A 24,330-nucleotide genomic window follows, 5' to 3' on the forward strand; every position below is an offset into this window, starting at 1 on the left:
CTTCTCTGGATTGTGCCAAATGTATTATATTCAATAATCTTCCCAAGTTGTCAGCAGAATGTCTCTTTTTTATAAAACTTGCTTGGTCTGGATTTATTAATTTTGGGAGATATTGGCCCAATCTTTCAGCCAGTGCTTTGGCTATTATCTTGTAGTTTGTATTGAATAGTGAGATGGGTCTGTAAGATGCAGGTTTTAACAGATCTTTATTTTTCTTAGGTAGCATCACAATTATTGGTGTTGAAAAGATGTCCAGGAGAGTCTTTGCCTCCGCTGCTTGGTTTACCACACCCATCGTGAGTGGCATTAACAAATTTTTAAATTTTTTGTAAAACTCAGGTGGGAAACTATCCTCTCCCGGCGACTTATTAGCTTGTAACAGACCCAAAGATTTTTCAATTCCCCCCCCCCCAGTGAGGGGGGCATCTAACCTCATCTGGTCCTCATGGCTCAATCTTGGCAGTTCAATTCCATTCAGAAAATTTGATCCTGCAGTGATTCTGATTTGTATAATTCTGTATAGAATTGTTTAAAAGTATCATTAATTATTTTTGGATTGTGAGATATTGTATCTGACTCCAGTTGAACTGCATTCATCATCCTCGAGGTTTCCTCTGTTTTTAGCTGCCAAAACAAAACTTTATGTGCTCTTTCTCCCAATTCGTAATAGTTTTGCTTCAATCTCATTATGTCTTTTTCCATTTTGTATGTTTGTATTGTATTTAAGCTTTTTATTTATTAAAGTTTGGTATTTATCCTTGGAGCCAGATTTTTGATATTCCTTTTTCCTGATTATTAATTTCCACCATGTTTTTTCTTGACATTTTTAGTGTATGATATTATCTACAATCTCAGGTAGGCTTTTAGTGTTGTTAGTAGTTGGGCAATTAGTTTTGTAAAATACGTTAATTTTTTCCCCTTATAAATGTACAGAAATCTTCTCTTTTCAACAGCATAAAATTTAGTCGCCATCTATTTTTGCCTGTTTTTTCAATATTATTATCGTCAATACCAAAGATGCATAGACCAATAATAATCTGACTAAATACTCTGAATCAATCATTCTGCATTCCAACTGTGCCGACATTAAGAAATAGTCAATTCTGGTGAAAGAATCATGGGGTTTTGAGTAAAAGGAGTAGTCTCTAGCTTGGGGGTGTAACCGTCTCCAAGTGTCTATTGGGTTTGGCACCTTCATATATGGTAGTATGGCTTTTGATGCCTTATTTTTTGTAACTGTCTGTGTGGATTATTCCAATATAGGATCTAAGCAAAAATTGAAATCTCTCCAATTAAAACATTGTTTTGTCCTCTGCTATTTTAAGAAAGAATCTTTGTATAAATAGCATTGCCTGTGTTTGGTGACTAAAGGTTTCTAAGTGACCAAGCCCCTGAGCAGATCTGATAGTGTACTGTTGCATGCCATCCATTCGGACCCGCTGCTGCCTCCTTCACCAGCACTGGAACATTTTTATTTATTAAAGTGGCTGCCCCCCTCACCTTGGAATTATATGAAGATGATATTACTTGTCTCACATAATCTTTTTAGTTTGGTATGTTTATACTTTGAGAGGTATGTTTCCTTTATGAACATTATATCTGTCCATACTTTTGTGAGGTGTGTCCAGGCTTGCTTTCTTTTAATATTTCCATTTACATTAATACTCACGAATTTTAATGTCTTATTCATTGTTATCTGTGTTTGTGCTTTCTCTGGAAGCCCACATAGGTTCTTCTACAGCTGTGTGCATGCCTCAATTCAAGTATTTATTTTCTTTGCACTGGTGGTCTCGCTGGAACAAAAACCAGAAAAAATACAACATATCCACTCTATTTATACTAATTTTTTTTCCCTTTTATTTTGGCACCAATAGCTAACCCTTTGGCGCCATTGTTCCCCTTCAAGCCGGCTCCACCTGCCGCCCTCATTACAGCTTTTAGATGGGGGGTTAAGTTAATAATAGATAAGTTAAAGTTTGATTCTGTTTTCATGTTTAAAGATAATTAAAAGCAACTTGTGTTTAAGAAACCATTTGTCTTGGTGAATATCTATTGCTGCTGGGTTTTAGGGTCCTCTGGCTCGTCTGATCATTCACCTTTAGTTATGTCAATTTTACTGGAGGATGAGCAAAATATAGGTTATAGATGGAGGTTTAATGCAGCATTGCTAAAAAGGAAGGATTTTTGTGAATTTATAAGGCAACAGATTAAACCTTTTATGGACCTGAATGAACATTCTATAGCTAATAAGTTTGTGGTTTGGGATTCTTTGAAGGCTTATTTAAGAGGACTAGAATTTGAATTGAATTAGCCAAATCTTGGTCCTGTTGTAAGATAAATTGTTTATATCCAGGAAATCTGCATGGTGACACTATTGAGGTATGGCAGATACAAATTGCATCTCCCGATCCTGGTGAGCATAAGAATTAAATCCCAGGGAATCTGTCAAAAGAATATTTTTGCTGTCTAATAGACTGTGGAACCATTCTGCAACTGTTTTATCACGGCTGAAAGTAAAACACCGAAGTCTGCAAACTCCGTGGTTGAAGTAAAAACACAATGCTGGAGAAACTCAGCAAGTCAGACAGTGTACTTTATGTAGCAAAGATAAAAATTACGTAACTGATGTTTTGGGCTTGAGCCCTCATCAAGTTATGAGCAAAATATCCTGTCATCTCAAAACCAGGACTGAGGACCAAGGCTAGCCACAGGTAAGGGGAATCAACTACAGTGAGACCAGTAAGATGGCTGTTGTGCCTTCAAACCTATCATCTGCAACTATACTTGCAGGAGAGTTAATGAGCAATTACAGGTCCTTAGTTGATAGGGGCAGTGTGGTTACCGTAGCGGTTAGCACAGCACTATTACAGCGCCAGCGATCTAGTGCTGTCTATAGGGAGTTTAATTGGGTGGCACAGTTTTGAGGGCCGAAAGGACCTGTTACCATGCTGAATATCTAAATATATATATTTTAAAAAACTATATCAAAAGCTTTGCAATCTTTGGCGTGATTGTCAGTTGAATTTGGCACCTACCCTTTTGACAAAGGTTAAGCTGAAGTTTCAGGCAAAGATGATTCCAATGATGTATTGATCAGCTATGTAGTTTGCTTCCTATTTTGTAACCACAGTAAGGAGATCATTAATGACACTTACAAAAAGTAGTTCAGCTGTTAGATCGTGAATTTGCCATCTAAGCAAGAATTGTGGCAGATCTAGAGATTCTGTCCTTATTCTATTGACCTATTTTAGATGTCTAGCTTTAATGAACTGTATGTGCAGGCATCTTTCACTGTTTGCTGACAAGTGATGGCTCATGAAATCATATGTTGCAAGTGGCCACTTGCAATTTCCCAGAGTGGCACTTCTGCAGTGCCCTGTTCAAACTCAATAGTGGTTTCCTGTTAACTCATGTAGCTTGGAGTGTACAGGCACTGGACAGACCTGAAATAGAAGCTAAATGCTGGAAATAGCAGGTCAGGCAACATCTGCAGAGAATGAAAATCGCTAATGTTAACCCTCCCTCCACAGACACTACCTTATTTTCAAGTTATCTGTGGTTGTAAAGTGTCCATTTCTCACAGCTAGTTTTAAGTGACTCCGATTGAGAGCATGCAGCAGTAAATGTGTAATGCCCAATTCGTCCCCACCAGTAATTGTAGAGTGTTCAAATTTTGTCAACAGCTGGGGTTTGGTGTGTGCTTTAGTGCCTTCGATGCTCAGTCCCTTTGAAAACCTTCACCCTTGGAACTTGTGAAATCGATCTCTGCAACCATGCTTTAAGTTACTGGTCCTGGTAGTGTCATTGCCTCTGTCTGCAACTGCGAGGACCTTTGGGTGCTAACTCTAAAGTGGTTTAACAAGGGCATGTTGTGATTAAAGGTGGTAGTTCTTCACTTGGGATTTCCCAACAGGAATCCAAGGTGACTTCCTGTTTAGTTGTTAGACACACTTGGTCACCTTTGTAACATTGGAGAATTGCTCTTGTCTTGCTGTTACACCAATTACATGATTTTGATGATGTGTTAAATTGATGAGTTAATTAGTAATGAAAAGGTGAACTAAAAAATCTGAGAAACTGGCATTTTCCAGTCTCTGACAATTAATGCATTTGAAAGCAAGGTTAAAAGTTCAAATAGTTTAGTTGTGGTAATTGGTCATTGCAACTAAGTGACAGATACAACTAAGTGTTGAAATGCCAGTTGAACGGACACTCGGTGACTTTGCGGGGGACTCTTTTCCTTCTCTTTCTCTGACTATAAGAGCCGTTTCAGGCAATTTCTGCTGATGGCAAACCTGTCTCTTACAGCAGGCAAAAGCAATTTCATGTATATGACACTGTTTTATTACAATGACAATAAATTGAATCTTGAATCTTTTTGCTGGTGAAATGTACCCTTTGTCATGGGTCAACCAATGTAGCGACTACTATCCTGAAGAAAGCCGCATAGAGACTAAGTAGGCACTTTACTGTGACGCATTAGAACAAATTAATATTGAAATCCCGATGTCTTTTGCACTGTTTATTAGTGAACACAAAAAGACTCATTGTAATGTGGTAACATCCATGAACTTGGTAATGATAATGTGCATGATAACAGTCAACTGAAAATATCGGAGCCCCATCCTGCCATTACAGGCAAGCAGGCTAATGGTTCTCCAAACCCTGTGAAACGCCCACGTATGTACCAACAACTGAAGTGATTAGTGTGTGCACACCGGCAGAAACAGAGCGTGTGCAGCCAATGGACCCCAGGACACTGATGGTGCCCGCAACTACTAGCAACAATGCGATCAGGTGAATTCTGGCTCCTACAACCAGTATCATCTGCCCATGTTGGACATGGTCTTTGACAGAGTTAAAAAAAAACTCACCACCCTTCTGTATATTCTCAAGGCACTGATTTGCTTCCAAAATTAATAACTCCTAAGGTGACCCAGCCTAATAATGGGGACAAGTTCGAGTTAATTTATCATCTGATTATACAAGTACAACCTGACGACATATTGGAAACTCACATCCAGACATAACACACATGCAGACAAACAATACATATGCATAGTATGTATTACAAATATTAAAATAAATATTATTGTTGAATAAACATTTTGAATCATGGATAGTATTTGTATGCATTTCACCAATAGTTTAGCAGTCTGACTGCCTGTGGGAACATGCTGTTTCTCAACCTGGTAGATTTGGCGCTGTTATTCCTCTATCATTTTGTTGATGGGATTAACTGGAAGATGCTGTGATGATTTTTGAGCCCACTTTATATATCGATTCTGGTAAATCCCATTGATGGGGGTGAGGCAGACTCTAATGATCTTCTCTGCTACTCTTGTGATCCTGTGGATTGATCTCCAATTTGATGCTCTACAGCAGAGGTGGGCAACCTATAGCCAAGAAGGATTCAAAGATCATTGTCAACACCCCAGCTATCTCTTCCCTTCCTTCCCACAGCAACCTGGGGTCTGCTTTTATCCTTGTCCTTAAGCTCAGGGAGTTGTGGTCACTCTCACTGAGAGGTCTGCCACCTGACTAGTTCCAGTAAGACCTGTCCTCTAGTCGGCTAGTGTTTATGGAAAAAAAATTTTTACAAGAAAATTAAGTGAAAACTATACACAGAAAAATATAAAGAAAAATAAAGGGTTATGGGTGTGAGATGAGGAACAGTTAGATTGTTTTGGAGTTGGCTTACATAGATCAGCACAACACCATGGGCTGAAGATCCTATATTATGCTGTAATATTCTATAAAGCTGATTAGAGGACTTCCCTTGGCATATTAGGGTGATGTCAGATTGAGCTCAGAGTTCACATTGCTTCTTCAACACATTCCCAAGCAAGTACCACAATCATGAATGAAAATAAAGTGTGTTTTGAAAGTTGATAGTTGTTTGATGAGCTGGCCACTTCAGTGGCATAGGTTTCAGCAAAATCCTCTGGATGAGTTAATGAGTCTGAAAAACAAATCTGATTACAGAGCAGGTCCAGGTCATACAGAACAGAAACAGGCCATTTGGCCCACATTGAACATGCTGTTATCTGCATTCATCCCATCTTCCAGCATTTGGGCTGTCACTGTTCAACCCCCACAATTTAGATGCTTGTGGAGACACTGAAATATCAGTGATTCTGCTTCCTTCTCGTTCTCTGCAGTGATGGAGAAATTAATGCTGTTCCTCAGAATACAAAATAGGATTGACACTTGGAAAGGCAGGATTAATAATAGTGTTGTGTTGGGGGGCAATTCTTTGACCAATTTCATCTGAATTTTTTTGAAATCAATGAATTGATCAGGCAGTGAGGTTGATGCATTCAGTGGAGACTGATCCAAAAGTCCATGGAATCCAGGGCAAATAATAGATAGTGGTGGTGATGAGTTGCTTCAGAGGGTGATGGTGCTGGGTTGCTTTCATAAGTGAAGCCTGGTTGTGCTGTGACCTTGTGTTGCATATAGTAACAATTGGGGTTTGACAGAGGACACAATGATTCTGAAGTTACGAATACACTACAGGATGTATTAATAGTTGGAAAGACATATTCAGATTTCAGATTTATTGTTAGAATACATCCGTGACATCACATACAACCCTGAGATTCCTTTTACTGCATAGCAGAATTACTACTTATTGGTAGTGCAAAACAAAACTGTACACAGCATAAACATGTGAACAAATAACAAGCAGATGGGACTTGATTGCAGTAAGTGCACTTTGGGAGGAGAAATGAGTGTACACGTGAATGGCAGAACACTAGGAGTGTTAGGGAATGGGGAGACGTATCCATGCAAGGGTGTTGGCAAAGGGAGATCAGGGAGTGAAGACATGGGAAACTGGCCTTCATTAATCAAGGTGCAGAGTATGATAGCAGGGAAGTTGAAGATCACCTTCATTAAATGTTAGTTAAGCTGTGGCTGGAATAGGAGAAATTCTAGGAGCACCTGGTCAAATGTGATTGGCAGGAATTGCAGAGTTGTGAACACAGTTCAGACCATCATGCGCACCCCTTCCCCTCTGTCAACTTTCTCTACATCCCACTGTCTTGGAAAAATCCTCCTCCCACCCTGACCACACTCTTGCCAAGCTGGAAAAATATTTAAAAGTGTGCGATCACACATCACTAACAGTTTTATTCCCAATGTTATCAGACTCCAGGGGACACCTTGGATGAGTAAAGTTAACTTTACTAACTTTTGTACTCTCTGTAGTCCACTGTACTTTTACTGTGGTACTGTGTACAGGTTGATCATGTAGAATGCTCACAAAATGAACTTTCTCATTCTGTCTGACAATAAGCATGAACTTGTTAAACTTAAATATTTGGAGCAGTTCTGGTTTTCTCATGATGGAAGGATGTGAAGGTTTTTGAGACGGTGCAGTGATGATTCAGCAGAATGTTCAGCAGTCTGGGGTGGGATGTTCAATTATGAGGAGGAGAAGCTGGATTTGTTTTTCTTTGCGTGGGAGAGGGCACTTGATAGAAAGGTACAGGATATTTACACCAGAGTTACTCTCTTCAGCTGTAAAACTGGAGATGTGGATTTTGGTCATGGGCTAAGAGGTGTGGAGGGGATCTAGGGAAAATTCGCTTCCTCTGGGGTGTAGGAGGCAGAGACTCACGTTTTTAAGATGCATCCAGGCAGATGTGAATCTGCTCCAGATGGAAGGCTTCAGGCTGATAAATGGATTTAGTGTAGATGGTCGGTCAGCATGGACATGATAGTTTTGTTGTGTGCTGTAGGACTGACAAAAGTCAACACATCTGTGTTATTGACAAATGTTGTTTGGACGTTTGCATTTGATCAAAAGCAGCAATTCTTTTTAGAGATGCTGCATGATAACAGGCCTTACTGGCCCACAAGCCCATGCTGCCCAAATACACCCTTGTAACCCATTAACCTACCAACCCTGTATGACTTTGGAAAGTGGGAGGAAACCGGAGGAACATCCACGTGATCAAGGGGAGAATGTACAAACTCCTGCCAGACAGCAGTGGACTCGAAGCCAGCTCCCTGGTGTTATAATAGTGTTGTGCTAACATTATGCTAATTGTGGCTCCTTCCAGCAATTCAATTCCCACTCGTTTCTAACTCCAGATTAAATCTACTCACTATTCGTGAATGAAGAAGCTGTCCAAAAACGCTGCTGATATATCCCGGAGGATATATCTAGGAGGATTTCTCAGATTGAAGGTGCAATGCAATTTGGTCAGGCATCTCCCAATGGAAGGGAAACTATTTAGACACACCGGCTCAAGGACAATTGTGCAAGGGTATATAAACAGGTTTATCAACTTTCATTGTGTTACATGAATCTTCCCTCAGATTGCCAGGCAGAACTCACTGCAGAGCTCAGCTCAAAATTATTCTCTTCAGAATATTCAGTTGGATGGGGTGGAATTTGTAAAAGGTGTCCACGAGAATTTCCTGAAACAACATGTGGATGGTCCAACTAGAGAAGGGTAAGGATTAGGGAACTGAAATTACATATTGAGAACCTGATCAAGAGAAAGAAGGCCATTAAAAGGTTGAAATCAAGCAAATCTTTTGAGCAGTATAGAGGATGTAGTTCACTAGAGGAAAATGTGAAAGTATGAGATGACTCTAGCAGATAAGGTTAAGAAGAATCCTAAAAGATTCTAAAGACAAATAGGGAGAGAATAGGGCCCCTTGGTTGTCTGTATGGAGCCATAGGAGATGGGTGAGGTCCTAAATAATTATATGTTGTCTATATTTACCATGGAGAAAGACATGGAGGTTAGGGAACTTCAGGATTTCAATAAGTATGTCTGGGTTACAAAAAGGATGTGCTGGTGGTCTTGAGATGAATTAGAAAAGGACTTGAGTGGTTGCTCTTGGTGGCAAAAAGTTTGCAAACCTATGTCCTCATGAAGATTTGGGTAATCTTGGGGGTCTTTTGTAAGTTGTCCCTATTTTATGTTGTCCCACTTTGTTTTTTCGTACTTTTGTTCTTTAAAACAGTTTGTTTCAGGAAAATATCAGGTATTGTTTCATGTATTTTAAAACTTTTTCTGTCCAGAATTGTCATTGTACAATAAGAATTGCTTGAAACACTCAGCAGATCAGGCAGTACCTGGGGGAAGAGTTAACTTTTAATGTCAAAGACTTGTCAAGATTGGGAAAGAGAAAAAAAACTCAGTAGTTTCAAGATGCAGAGAAGTTGGGGGGTGGGTGGGGGGGAGGGAGCACTGTGAAATTTAACTGCCAGACTGACACAAAGTCACAGGCACTAATGGTACCTGGTAAGTTGAATAGACCATTCATACCGCCACAGAGACTAATGAGTTAACTCGTCTGGCCTCTGACACTTGCCCCCACCTGGTTGATTTTTACTCGCCCTGCCCAGTTGGGACCAGATTACCCTCTAAGGAACCACTAAATTGGCTGGTTTAACCCACATGTACTTGATGGTGTGAAAGGGAGGTTTGAGTTTACAGAATAGTGCAAAGTGATTAACATCTTCGGTGCCATTCTAAGGCCATTTTTAAGACTTGTAGCACAGTTATAGGCCCTTCTGGCCCACAACCCCTATATGTTGTATTTTGAAGGGTGGGAGGAAACTGGAGCATCTAGAGCAGTGGTGTCAAACTCAAATTCACGGAGGGCCAAAATTAAAAACTTGGACTAAGTCGAGGGCCGAACTAAATATTTATTGAAAATTTTCAACAACATCTGCATGTTTTCTCTTCTTTCAACATATATAATGTTAAACTTTTTCTTATTAAAATAAATGTTTAATAATAGTTTTGGATAAACTCTTTCATTGTCATTGTCATTGGCCCATTTCCTTTAGCGTTCTGAAACCATGCACATGACGAGTCAATGAGGGATGATTAAAGCAGTGGTCTTCAAACTTTTTCTTTCCACCCACAGACCACCTTAAGCAATCCCTTACTAATCACAGAGCACCAATGGCACAGGGACGTGAGTGGAAAGAAAAAGGTTGAGAACTGTTGTATTGTGGTAACTCCACATCTGATTAAGTTAATTGTTAGGCAAGTGGTCAAAGAAGCACCCCACCCCAAGAAAGGCTTAAATCACAGGAACAAAATAAGGTTCCGTCTCACTGCTCCCAATCTTACACACAGTCCTGATGTGGAATGTGGGGTCGCAGCTCCACATTCACCCGAGTTCAGGTGCTGTCTGTGTGGAGTTTGTACGCTCTCCCCTTATCTTGGACCAACAGGTCGGTCGCCTGACGAAGGCACCCGAACCCCCCGTTGAAATGCCAGTGTCAGGGGCGGTGGAGGAATTGGCTGAGAAGAGCGCATTGCTCCCACCCCCCTCCAATGGTTGGAGAGGGATTAAACTGCGATCTCACGGCGCCGGGCTCGTCTCCAACAAAAGGAGCGGGAGGCAGGGTCCGCCGCGCACGGAGCGAGGGGGAAGGCATCGCCAACAAGACGTTCGGTCCGGCGTCGCCGCTGAAGCGCAGACCCAGCGAGGATGGTCCCCAACTCCAGCCGCGTCTGTGTGTCCGGGAGCCGGGCGGGCTGAGTGTGGCGCTCCGATCCCCGGGATTCGGAACTCTGAGATCCCTCCACGCCTCCAGCATCTTCATTTTCACCTTCAGTGTGCATGCGCTATACTGGCGCGGCGGCCAGCGGGCCAGCTCTAATATATATTTAATATGACATGGGGAGAACATACAAACCTTTTTATATTGGCTGAAGATCTGATTTTCCTTAGTTCTCTGCAGAAAGTTGTGTCCATCACAATCTGGGCACTGTTGCTATGGCCTCCTCTCAGTTTCCTGCAATTAGTTAGTTTGGCACTGCTCAAAAATCAATTTCTTAAACTTCCTCTGAACATCCCCATCTCCACAATTCAGGTGCTACAAGTTTCTTAACATACCTTGCAGATTTTCTTTCACCTTCATTTGTGCCAGCTGTGAGAATACAGCAAAACCCCTGGTATCTAGCACTTATGGGGATTGGTGGATGGTGGATAAGTGTATTTTCCGGTTGCTTGAGACTTACTCTTACAATGCCTAAATGATGCACTTGCATTAAGAGTAAGCAGTTTAAAAGACAAATGTACAATACTGTACCTATACTGAACAATCTTCACTTGCATTACACTTTATTTTCAGTCACATTCTTTGCAAACATTTAACCGTCACTGCATCTGCAGGTTCATCCCTCTCCACAGAGCCACCCTAAAGACGAACAATAACATTATAGATAATTAACTCAGCACTGATAAGGAGTCACTTTAAGAGACAAATATTTTGTGAGATATTTGAGGAGATTTGGTATGTCGCCGAAGACTCTCGAAAACCTCTACAGGTGTACAAGAAAAAAATCTATAGGGTTGTTAACTCAGCCTGTGACATCACGGGCACCAGACTTCACTCCATCGCGGACATCTGCCAGAGGCGGTGTCATCAAAAAAGCAGCCTCTATCCTCAAGGACCCCCACTACCCTCTTTGCTCTGCTACCATCAGGGAAAAGGTACAGGAGCTTAAAGGCGAGCACTCAGGATCACAAGGTCAGCTTCTTCCCCGCTGCCATCAGATTCCTGAAAGATCAATTAACCAAAGACACTGTCCTATTTTGACTTATTTATTGTTGTAAGGTGGTTTATATGAATGTTTGTACTATGATGCTGCCGCAAAACAGCAAATTTCATGACTTTTTCATGACAATAGATTCTGATTCAGAGTCAGCCCAATGGCGAGTGGCATCAACCAGCTCTTCATCCTGGGTGACACCATTGCTGTTTCACATAACCTTATTCAAACAGCTGCTATGAGCAAAGCACAACCAAGGCACTCTGCTGGCTGAATATTTGCTCCCATCTTCACCAAAGTGTTGTGTTACATCAGAGTACATTTACTTTTACAATTTAAAATGGGTATTTTTTACTTACTATTTTATTTTTATTTAAAAAAAATATTTTCCTTGATTTTTTTTGCCAGTTGCTTGAATTCTGGATACCAAGGGTTTTACTGTAATATGCAAGCAAAGAAATAGCCCCTTCAATCAAACTTTCCCCACCCCACCCTTTCCCGAAGATGGACATATGCTTATTCTGATTCGAGGAACAGGGTAATCTCATTCACTTGGTCACTGACTGATCTTGGGAGAATCAGGGCAATTGGTATTGAGCCTCTACTTACTGTTTTGGCTGGCTGGAGATAATGAACGTTTTCTGATCAGACTGGACTTGGTTACATTGGGCTGGACATGTTTGTGCCTAACACCTTGTAAAGTCTTTCTGGTAAGTGATATGAAGCAACTCAGTTCTCAGAATTCTATTGGGAGAGTTTGCTTTTATCTCTAGTCTGACGATGTTTGCAATCCTCTCTGGGCCAATGACAGAGGAGCTGTTTTTTTTGTTCTGTCACTTCTGTTCCTTATCTTTCTCCTGCTTTAGTCTGCTGATTTTTCTCCTCCCTTAATATGGCGTAATCATTGGAATGTTGGCAATGCTGGAGGAGACCAAGACGATCCACTGTCTCTGTCCTAGTTCATTGTCTTGTGTACTGAGGTGTTTGTTTTCCCATTGAAAATGAGCCAGATCGAAGCGAGTCATGTGATGGAGTAGTGGCCGGTAGGGGAACTCCAGCCCTCTCCAGAAAAGTAAAAAAAAGTAGAGAAAAAACAAAGGCACTAACACAGAAACCATAACAAATTGAAAGTGAAAGTGTGGAGAAAATGGCAGCAAAGAAAGAAAAACCAAAAACAACGGGAAGAAAAGAAGAAGGAAGAATGTCGGAGGAGGAAGGTGAAGGCCTTACCGGTACGAGGAGGCCCGCCGTGGAGAGAGAAGCCTGCTCCCTGAGGTCAGTGGAAACCCCGAACTCAGGACTACAAAAATGGCTCACGGAGCCAAACAAAAGTGCAAGACAAAAACAACACCGACAGGAGGGGGGACCAGCTGAGGAGTAGATCTCCACAGCTGAAACAGACAAGTACAACACAACAGCAGGACTCTCAACAGGAAAACATAGAAAATAACGAGAACAAGAAGGAAGAGAATAAAAATAGGAAATCAAAGAAACAACAGATGACCAACCCAGAGGAAGAAGACCAACACCAAGGCACTTTTAATAAAAATAAGAAGAACAAAAATACCCAACAAAATAAAATAAACAACCCAACAAGAAAATCAGAAGAGACAGAGGTAAAGGACACAGATCCTGGAGTGGACTCAGAAGAAGAGGAGGAAGAACACAGAGAAATGGAAGATGAAGGGAAGGGCAAGTACATGGATATATATTTTTTTAAAGAATATATGGAAACAGTAAAAGAATGGCAGTCACAACAATTCAGTGAAATAAAAAGAAGAATAAAAAGTACAGAAGAAAAAGTGAATAGATTAGAGATGATCATGACAGATATAGGAAAAAGAGTAGACAAGGTGGAAGAACGAGAAACAGCCATAGAAATGGAGGTAGATGACTTAAAAAAGAAATTAGAAGAATCTGATAAAAAAGTTAAAGAAACACAGGAGCTGTTAGCTCAGAAGATAGATAAAATGGAAAATTATAATAGAAGAAACAATATAAAGATAGTGGGCCTTAAGGAAGATGAAGAAGGCAAAAATATGAAAGAATTTATAAAAGAATGGATCCCCAGGGTCCTAGGAAGACCAGAATTACAGGAAGAAATGGAAATAGAAAGGGCACACCGAACATTAGCCCCTAAACCACAACCACAACAAAAACCAAGATCCATTCTAGCAAAATTCCTAAGATATACAACAAGAGAAAATATATTGGAGAAGGCAATGAAAAAAAGAGAAGACAAAAAAACCACTGGAATACAAGGGTCAAGAAATTTTTTTCTATCCAGATATAAGTTTTGAACTCCTGAAGAAGAGGAAGGAGTTTAATGCAGCAAAAACGACCCTATGGAAAAAAGGTTATAAATTTATGTTAAAATAGCCAGCGGTACTTAAAATAGTTATCCCGGGGCAGCAAGGCAAACTATTCTCGGATCCGGAAAAAGCACGAAAATTTGCAAAATAACTACAAAACAGACAGAGAGATGAAGAGATGTAACAAGAACAAAAATGACAACAAACTCTATATGTATATGAAAAAAAGAGTATAAATAAGAACTAAGAAGGGAAAGAAAGGGAAGAAAGGAAGTAAGGAGGGAATTAAGAGAGTGACCTTTGTTATATATGAAGATTAAAATCTTTTCTGGGGGGGCTGGGTTGGGAAGAATAACAGTCACTGCAAAATCAGTTGATGCTTGCGAGCGGATTCGCAAGTCCTAATGGAGAGGGGAGATGTGGTTGATCGACAAGGGACAAAGGGCAACTCAGAAAGGGGAGGAACTATTGGGGTTAAAGGAATTTTAGATATGAGAATAGTGGAAATATTTTATGTTTTAGAAATGTTGTCTTGTAATGTGTTCAAAAAAAGAAAGCAGAAATGGATAAGAAGGGAAGGTGATGATGAGGAAATGGAAAGAAAAGATAAACAAAGTATGAAATGACAATGTTGAACAAAATGACTTTAAATATTAATGGAATACATAACCAAATCAAAAGGAAGAAACTGTTAAATTTACTGAAAAAATAAAAAAATTGATATAGCATTCGTACAAGAAACACATCTAACTGAAGTGGAACACAAGAAATTAAAGAGAGATTGGATAGGACATGTAACAGCAGCATCATATAATTCAAAAGCCAGAGGAGTAGCTATATTAATCAATAAAAATGTGCCAATCAAAATAGAAGAGGAAATAATAGATCCAGCAGGGAGATATGTAATGATGAAATGTCAGATATATTCAGAATTTTGGAATTTACTCAATGTATACTCACATTGAAGAAGATCAAAAATTTATGCAAGATATCTTTTTGAAGATAACAGATATGCAAGGGAACATACTAATAGGAGGGGATTTTAACCTTAATTTGGACTCAAACATGGATAAAACTGGGAAAAAAACTAACGGAAAGAACAAAGTAACCAAATTTATAATTAAATCGATGCAAGAAATGCAACTTTTGGATATATGGAGGAAACAACACCCAAAGGAAAAGGAATATTCATATTATTCGGGTAGACACAACATACTCAAGGATAGACCTATTCCTGTTATCAGCCCACATTCAAGGGAGAGTTAGGAAAACGGAATATAAAGCTAGACGATTATCGGACCACTCACCCCTGTTATTGGCAATAGAGCTAGAGGACATCCCACCAAGAATGTATAGATGGAGATTAAACTCCATGCTACTTAAAAGACAGGATTTTAGAGCATTCATTGAACGACAAATTAAAATGTACTTTGAAATAAATACGGAATCAGTGAAAAATAAGTTTATACTATGGGACGCAATGAAAGCATTCATCAGAGGGCAAATAATAAGTTATGTAACTAAGATGAAGAAGGACTACAATTGGGAAACAGAACAGTTGGAAAGGGAAATAACAAATATAGAAAAATAATTAGCAATAAAGGAAGATACAACTAAAAGAAAAGAATTGGCAATCAAAAAATAAAATATGAAACACTACAAACATATAAGGTGGAGAAGAACATAATGAAGACAAAACAGAAAAATTATGAGCTAGGAGAAAAAACGCTCAAAATTCTAGCGTGGCAGCTTAAGACAGAACAAACTAAAAGAATGGTATTGGCATTAAGGAAAAAGGACAAACAAATTACATATAATCCAATGGAGATCAATGAAAACTTCAGGGAATTCTACGAGCAACTATATCAAACTGAAAACAAAGGGAAAGAAGACAAAATAGATGAATTTTTAACTAAAATTGAACTACTGAAATTACAAACAGAGGAGCAAAATAAATTAATAAAACCATTCGAAATAGAAGAATTACAGGAGATATTAAAAAAACTACCGAACAATAAAACACCATTAAAGGATGGATTCCCAATAGAATTCTATAAAACATTTAAAGACTTATTAATTCCTCCCCTCCTGGAAGTAATCAACCAGATTGATAAAACACAAAACATACCAGATTCATGCAAAACAGCAATAATTACTGTAATACCAAAGACGGAAAGATCCACTAGCACCAGCGTCATATAGACCAATATCTCTACTTAACACAGATTATAAGATAATAGCTAAACTATTAGCAAACAGATTGGCCGACTATGTACCAAAAATAGTAAATCTAGACCAAACTGGATTTATTAAAAAAAGACGAACAACGGACAATATCTGTAAATTTATTAACTTAATTCATGCAGTAGAAGGAAATACAACTCTAACTAGTGGTTGCTTTAGACGCAGAGAAGGCCTTTGACAGAGTAGAATGGAATTATATATTCAAAGTACTACAAAAATTCAGCTTACCAGAGAAATATATTAATTGGATTAAAGCATTATATAAGGGGCCATTGGCGAAAGTAACAGTAAATGGATATATATCAAAACAATTTAACTTAAGCAGTCATTACCAATTCACCTAACAGAAAAATTCTCCAAGGAGTTAAAGAAAATAATAAGGAAATTCTTATGGAAAGGGGGGAAACCGAGGATAGCACTAGATAAATTAACAGAATGGTACAAACAAGGAGGCTTACAACTACCAAACTTTAAGAATTATTATAGAGCCGCACAATTAAGATACCTATCAGATATTTATCAAACAAGGGCAAAACCAGATTGGACCAGATTAGAACGAGATAAAATAGGGGAGAAGATACCTGAACATATACTATATAAATGGGATGAAAAATTGGTGCAACGTAGGAATTCACCGGTATTGCATAATCTGCTCAACGTTTGGAAGAAGATTCATGTAGAAAGGAATAAAACAAATTACCAACTACTAAAACTAATATTGACGCAAAATCAACTAATCCCTTTCACAATAGATAATCTTTCCTTTAGAGAATGGGAGAGAAAAGGGATCAAAAGAATAGAAAATTGTTTTTTGGGAAATAAATTATTATCCTTTGAGCAAATGAAGGATAAATATAATATAACTCATGATACAATGTTTGCATACCACCAACTGAAAACCTACTTGAAGGACAAATTGAGAAGGTGAAAAAATTTTGGGAAGATCTAAACCAGATATTAAATAAAATCACAAAAAGCAATATACCAAAAAAACCCAGAGATCTTCCTCCTAAGTAATATAAAAAATAAAGAATTTGGACTCGATTTGGATGGAGCACAAAAAAGATTTGTTATGATAGCCCTAGCTGTAGCAAAAAAATGTATTATGTCAACCTGGAAATTAGAAGACAACTTGAGAATACAACAATGGTACATAGAAATGAATAAATGTATTCCATTAGAAAAAATGACATATAATTTAAGAAATAACATCACAATATTCGAACAAATATGGGAGCCATACATGAAATACAATAGAGAAATCCTACCATGGACTTCCGCCACCTAAAATGACAGAAGGAGAAGATAACGAAAAGAACTGACTCAGTAAAATTTCTTGTTTATTTTTATTAAGTGACAACATTGTTTAACGGGTTTAATGTATCTTATAGATTGAACTTCAAATAAATGGGAAAGGGGGTGAGGGAGGGAGGGAAGGGAGGGGGGAAAAAGGGGGAGAAAATGACACTGTATATATTCAAGAAAAAAATGTCTGTATGTATCTTGGTCAATATGGTTTATAGTGTGAAAAATAAAAAATTTAAAAAAAAAGGAAAATGAGCCAGATCCCATCATCTACTTGGCTCTTCAAATACTGCTTAAATATGATGAAGGTTTCTGTCCTCTTCATTCATTTGGGTGACTCCAATGCCAAGGGAAATGATCTTGTATACCTCAGTTAAGTATCCCCAAGTCCCATCTACTTGAAAAGAAATGACCATACCTTCACTGCTAATATTTTACAGTTATGACAGTGCCTTTAAAAATCTGCTCTGTTCTCCAGGTTTGTACTTGGTCTGTAAGTTGTGACCCATCTTGTGTTGTAAGTGATTTTGGCATCGCCTTCCCTGCCCTTTTGTTCTCTGCTTGGTTAAAAATGGAAACCATTCTGGATGCCATTTTAACCACTTTATTGATTTGTCGTACGACTTTTAAGGAGCTGGAGATATTCTTTCTGTTCTTTCTTACTTTAAATGCCCTTTATGTGCTCCTTGGCCTTGTTGCACCTCTCCAAATGCATTCCTCGCACTTAAGAACATACTTTGCACCCTCTATTTTTCTTGCATCCATGTGCATGTCTAAGAGTCTTTTAATGTTTGCATTGTACCAACCTCCACAACCACCCCCAGCAATGCATTCCAAGCACTCTCCACTCACTATAAAAATAAAACTTACCCTGGACATCTCTCTAGGTTTTCCTTCCCTCACCCTTAACATGGGTCCTGTATTTACAACTGATGCCTTAGGATAAAAAGTGATGGCTGCTCACCCTATCTTTTTAAATTTAAATATACTGCACGGTAACAAGCCCTTTCAGCCTATGATCCTGTGCCGCCTCATTACTCTACAATCCTCTGTACGTTTCGAATGGTGGGAGGAAACTGGAGCCCCTGGGGAAAACCCACGCAGACACGGGGAAAACGTACAAACTCATTACAGCCAGCACAGGTTTCAAACTCTGGACCCGATTGTTGGGGCTTTCACAGTATTGCACTAACCCCTATGCCAACCATGCCACCCATTAATTCCTCTTATAATCTGTAGACAAGATTAATGGCTCAAACTCCATTGGCCATATTTCTGTCCAGTAGAACAGAACATTTGTGATCATGCAGCCTTGAAGTTTTCCTGTTTGCTGTCAAGCTTTATTTGCAAACCTTTATTAATTGTGCTCCGTACATTTAGGTCAAAGTCATCTATCAATGCATTGAACACACAGTGAAGGATCGAGCTCTATGGAACCTCACGTGTAACAGCATTCAGTTATTGAACTAATTACCAATTCATTTCGGGACTCCCCCTTGGATCTTGTGTGCTTTTACTTTTTTTTAAACTATCATGCTGTGTGAGACTCTGAAATCTAGGTGGATTACAATGAACTCAAGTATAACCCTTTACCAGTTTGTGCTGACTGTCCCAGTTTAAACTGTGCTTTTTGTAAATGAAAGTTTATACCGACCCTTAAAATGCCCATCCTGGATGTTGACTGTAATACATTTTAACTCTTTCTTCTGTTTTTAAATAGGATATTAGCAGTCCTCCAATCTGACACACTGCTACCTGTAGTCAGGGAAGATTGAGAAATGATGGTCTGATCCTCTGCCATTTTCCCCTTTACTTATTTGAAGAACCTGGGATAGAATTTTTTTTGGGGGGGGAGGAACCCTATTCGTGAAACATGCGTGGTAGATATTGGGGTAGGTGGGGCAGGGAGGGGGGAGGGTGGATGACAATGTGTGTGGGGAAGGGGGGGAAATTGAAATAGTTCAGAAGAAGAGAGAGAGACTTGCTCCCTGACTATGGAAAATTCTATATTTAGACCACTAGCTGCAGATTGCCTAATTGGAAAATGAGGTGTCATAGTTATCATACAGAGATGAAACAAATCCAACTTGCCCACGCTGTCTAATAAATCCCACCAACGCTAGTCTCACCTGCCTGGATTTGGCCCATATACCTCTATGCCCGTGATTTTCAAACTGTCCCCCTAAAGTTGCATTCCACCTATTGCCATTGATTGCTAAAGGTGTGATATGAATGGGAAGGGAAGGTTGAGAACCACTGCTCTAGATCCAATTGTTACTGAAATATTTTGCTGGAGAAAAATTGTCATTTGCCCATTGCATTTGGAGTTATGAAACCGTGAACATAATGAGTCAATTAGGTGTGATTAAAACAGTGGTTTTCAAACTTTCCACTCACATACCACCTTAAGCAATCCCTTACTAATCACAGAGCCATTACAGCTTAGGGATTACTTAAGGTGGAATATGAGTTTAGGTGGGGGGAAGTTTGAAAACCACTGGTCTAAGCCTGTCCAATCCATGTATTAATCCAAATGTTTCTTAAACATTGCAATGTTCAAGTTCATTTATTATCCAATTGTACAAGTTGGTTAGGGTAGTGGTTAGCACAATGCGGTACACTGCCAGCAACAAAATTCAATTTAGTGCTGTGTGAAAGAAATTTACGTTCTCCCTATATCTGCATGGGTTTTCCTTGGTGGCTCTGGTTTCCTCCCACCGTTCAAAAATGTACTGGGAGTGTAGGTTATTTGGGTGTATATTAGGTGGCGCTGATTCATGGGTTGAAAGTGCCTGTTACTGTGCTGTCTGTCTAAATTTAAAATTTAAATTACAACCTGATGCAACAGCGCTGTCTGATACTTGGTGCAAAGCATGCAAACACACAACCAAACATAACACACATAGAGAAAAACAATACATATGCAGAACAAATAGAGTGGCTAAAGGACAGCTTCTTCCCCACTGCCATCAGGTTCCTGAATAATCAATAAACACTGCCTTACTTTTCGTGCACTATTATTTTAAGTTATTGCTGTAAGGTGGTTTATATCTATGTTTGCACTGTGATGTTGCTACAAAACATCAAATTTCATGACATTCATTAATTCTGATTCTGAAATTGTAGTCTTCGATGGTCAGTATGTACAGTTCCTTTGGTTGTTCAGGATTCTCACTGCCCGTGGAAAGAAGCTGTTTCTCAGCCTGGTGATACTGGCTCTGATACTCCTGTATCTCTATCCCGATAGGAGCAGCTGAAAGATGCTGTGTGCAGGGTGGTCGGGGGTCCTCAATGATTTTATGCACCCCCTTCAGACAATGATTCTGGTAGATCATGTCGATGGAGAGGAGGGAGACTCCAGTGATTGTCTTTGTCACTCTTGGGTCCTCTGGATTGATCTCTGATCTACTTCTCTGCAACAACCATACCTCACTGTGGTGTGGTTGGCCAGGACACTCAGTCAACCTCCTGTTGACATGATGGTGGTTGGTAGCCTTGCCTGCTTCAGTCTTCTTAGGAAGTGCAGTTGCTGTTGTGCCTTCCTAACAAGTGATGAGAGGAGCCTGCTGCTCTCTACCCTCTCCATCTCCGATTTATAAATGTGTAGTGGAGGGTGATCATCCCTGGTCCTCCTGAAGTGCATCATCATCTCTTTCATCTTGCTAACTTGAAACTTGGGTTGTTATTCTTATACCACAGCATGAGATTTTCCATCTCTTCTCTGAACCTGCCTCAACCACCTCCTCTGGCAGCCTGATCGATACACCCATCACCCCCTGTGTGTATATTTAAAAAAAAAAATTACACCTCAGGTTCCTGTTAAATATCTCACCCCTCTCTCATGTCCTCTTCTTACTAATTTCCCCTACTCTGGACAAAAGACTTAACCAATTTATTCATCTCATAATCTTGTAAACCTCTATGAGATTACCCAAGTGAGTGTTCCAAGGAATAAACCTCCAACCTGCTCCACCTCATAACTGAGGCTGCCAAATCCTGGCAGCATCCTCGTAAACCTTCTCTGCACCCTCTCCAGCTTGATAACATCTTTCCTGTAGCACAGTGACCAAAACTGAACACAATGCTCCAAATAGGGCCTCAACAATCTATTGTACAACTGCAACATGACCTCCCAACTTCTATATTCAAAACTCTGACAAAGGTTCATGTACTAGCAGCCTTTTTGACCACCCTACCTATGATACTACTTTCAAGGTATTATATTCCCGTGCTCCTTGAACACTTCCCATGTCCTTATCCTTTCACTGTGTAGTTCCTATCCATGCTGGACTTCCACCATTCTTGATGTAGATCTTACGTGTTAGACTTCCTCTAGTTTATAATGGACCTCACTCTGGCAGAGTATGAGGTCCAGGTTGGTGTGGGAATGGGGAGTTGAAATGCCTGCAGCTAGGAGCTCAGTGTGTTCATTGTGGACAGAGTATAAATGCTCTGTGAAATGATCCCCAAGTGGTGAGGTCAAATTGCAGCTGGCAGAAATTATGCAGGTGGGGTAAAAGGTGCGGACAAGGGGAAGGATGAGGTGAAGTTGGAAGAAAGGAGCAGTGGGTGAATGGTGAAAGCTGACAAAGGTGGCAAAAAGATTGGAGTGGGCTGGTTGGGTGAAGGAGTATGCAGGTGCTGGAGAGGGACACTGAAACAAGATAACAGGAACAATTGGGGGTGAAATGAAAGATACAAAGAACAAGATGAGGGTGGAGATCCAGGGATGTAATGTGTGGAATTGGTGATGGGAACCAGGGCAAGGAGAGGATGCAAATGAGCAATGGTGGCAGGAGTGGGGTTGGAGAGTAGTCAAGGAAACAAAGATTGAGGAGCTAGAGGTGTTGCATGGTTTATGGCATGATTCTTAACAGTGTGGAGGAACAGAGGGATCTTGGGTCTAGGTCTACAGACCCCTCAAGATGCCACACAAGTTGATTGGGTAGTTAAGGCAGTGGATGGTATGAAGGCCTTCATTAGATGGGGGGATTGAGTTCAAGAACCATGAGGTGAAGTTGCAGTTCTGTAAAACTTTGGTTAGACCACACTTGGAATATTGTGTTCACTTCTAGTCACTTCATTATAGGAAGCAATGGAGAGGGTGCAGAGGGGATATACCAGGATTTTGCCTGGATTAGAGAATATGTTGTATGAAGCAAGGCTGACAGAGTTAGAGCTTTTCCCTTTTTTGGAGTGACACAGGATGAGAGGTAACTTAATAGAGGAAGAAAAATATTACATATCTTGTATACTTCTATGAAGTGCATAATTGCCACTGGCATCTCTTTCCTGGGGCAATCTATTGTACAGTTTATTCTTCCAGTTTAAGGTGAATGGAAGAACATTTTGGGCAAATGTCAGAGGTAAGTTTTTTTTACACAGAGAATGGTGTGTGCCTGGAATGCATTGCCGGGGTGATGTCATTGGTGGTGTCAGCTAGTACACTAGAGACATTCAAAAGACTCTGAAATATGCACATAGGTGTAAGAAAAATAGAGGGTTAAGGATATGAGGTAGGGAAAAGCTAGATTATTGTGGAGTAGGTTTACTTAAGTTAGCACAAGATTGTGGGCTGAAGGGCCTATACATTGCTGTAATGTAGCATGCTCCATGAGGTGGATGAGGAGGATAAAGAGTGGGAGGGGGTTGTGATGGTGCAGAAGGTAGGTTGTCTGAAATTGGAGAATTCAGTGTGCACACCATTGGGTTGAGACCACCCACACAAACTGTGAGGTGCAGTAACGAGTTTGCATTGGGACTCGCCCAGAGAGTGGAGAAAATAAAGGATAGGCAGGTTGGTGTGGGAATGGGAAGGGGATTTGAAACGACCTGCAATGGGGAGCTCAGGATGGCCAGCCAGGAGGACACTGCATTAATAGAGAGATGGGATTTTCTGTAAATAAGCTTTTCTGGTGGACTGAGATTGTCATGGCACTTGTTGAAGAATGACCATGTGGTGTCCTGGCATCCCGTCACTCTTTCAATAAATCCACTGAACAGCATGGTTAGTGTTAGGCGGCATGGTTTGTGCAAGACTATTGTACTGCCAGTGACCCAGGTTCAAATCTGGGACTGTTTGTAAGGAGTTTGTACATTGTCCCTATATTTGTATGAGTTTCCTCCGGGTGTTCTGGTTTCCTCCCACTCACCAAACATGCTTGGGGTTTGTAGATTAATTGGTGAATTTGGGAGGAATGGGCTTGTGAGTCAGAAGGGCCTGTTATCATGCTACTTGTTTAAATGTAAAAGAAATGTTCCTGCTCCGTTGGATGTGGCCTGTCCTGCTGAGCTCTTCCAGAGTTTTTAGTTGCAGTTTCAATCTCATCTATTTATTTTGATTTTCATTTCCCTCAAAGTAATGTGAAGGAAGGCTCACTCTCTTAATTGGTCACTCTCTCACACTTGTCACCAAATGTGTTGGTCGTTTCCTATCAATAGTGCATGCTGTTACCCCTTGTTGGTTGCATCACCTTTTGATGGGGCAGTGGGCCAGCAGCCACACAAAGCAACCTACAATATGCGTTTGTAGCTGTTACTTTTATCTCTGGATGAACAGCATTGTGTTAAATTGTATATTTCTTCAAGTGTTTGGCAGATCCACAGCTGATTGGCTTTCAAATAGCTGCCTGTCATGCCTTAGATCGTAGAACCATAGAACACTACAGCACAGAAAAGCAGGTCATCCGGCCATTCTCTCTGAGTGAAGAACTTCCCCCTAGAGTTCCCCCTAAACCTTTCCCATTTTAGCTTAAATCTATGACCTGTTGTATTTATCTCCCCCAATCTAAGTGGAAAAAGTCTATTCGCATCCACTCTGTCTTTACCTCTCATAATCTTGTAAATCTCCTTAAAGTCTTCCCTTTTTCTTCCTCACTCCAAGGAATAATGTCCTAACCTGTTTAATTTTTCCCTATAACTCAACTCCTGAA

At 40.0% G+C, this 24,330-nt stretch overlaps 1 protein-coding gene across 12 annotated transcripts in view; it reads left to right on the forward strand.

Moving 5' to 3' along the window:
• The window catches only part of lrch1 (leucine-rich repeats and calponin homology (CH) domain containing 1), a 415,951-nt gene that overhangs the window by 95,767 nt on the left and 295,854 nt on the right, over window positions 1-24,330 (forward strand). For 2 of the 12 annotated variants that reach the window (XM_069890277.1, XM_069890278.1), the window contains one exon: window positions 220-296. The exons of the other annotated variants lie outside the window; for them this stretch is intronic. In XM_069890277.1, coding sequence (XP_069746378.1) covers window positions 220-296 — 77 coding nt within the window. The remainder of the gene's footprint in view (window positions 1-219; window positions 297-24,330) is intronic. 12 annotated transcript variants of the gene reach the window in all.

The sequence above is a fragment of the Narcine bancroftii genome, chromosome 7 (genome assembly GCF_036971445.1).
Source record: "Narcine bancroftii isolate sNarBan1 chromosome 7, sNarBan1.hap1, whole genome shotgun sequence".
Classification (NCBI taxonomy): Eukaryota; Metazoa; Chordata; class Chondrichthyes; order Torpediniformes; family Narcinidae; genus Narcine; species Narcine bancroftii.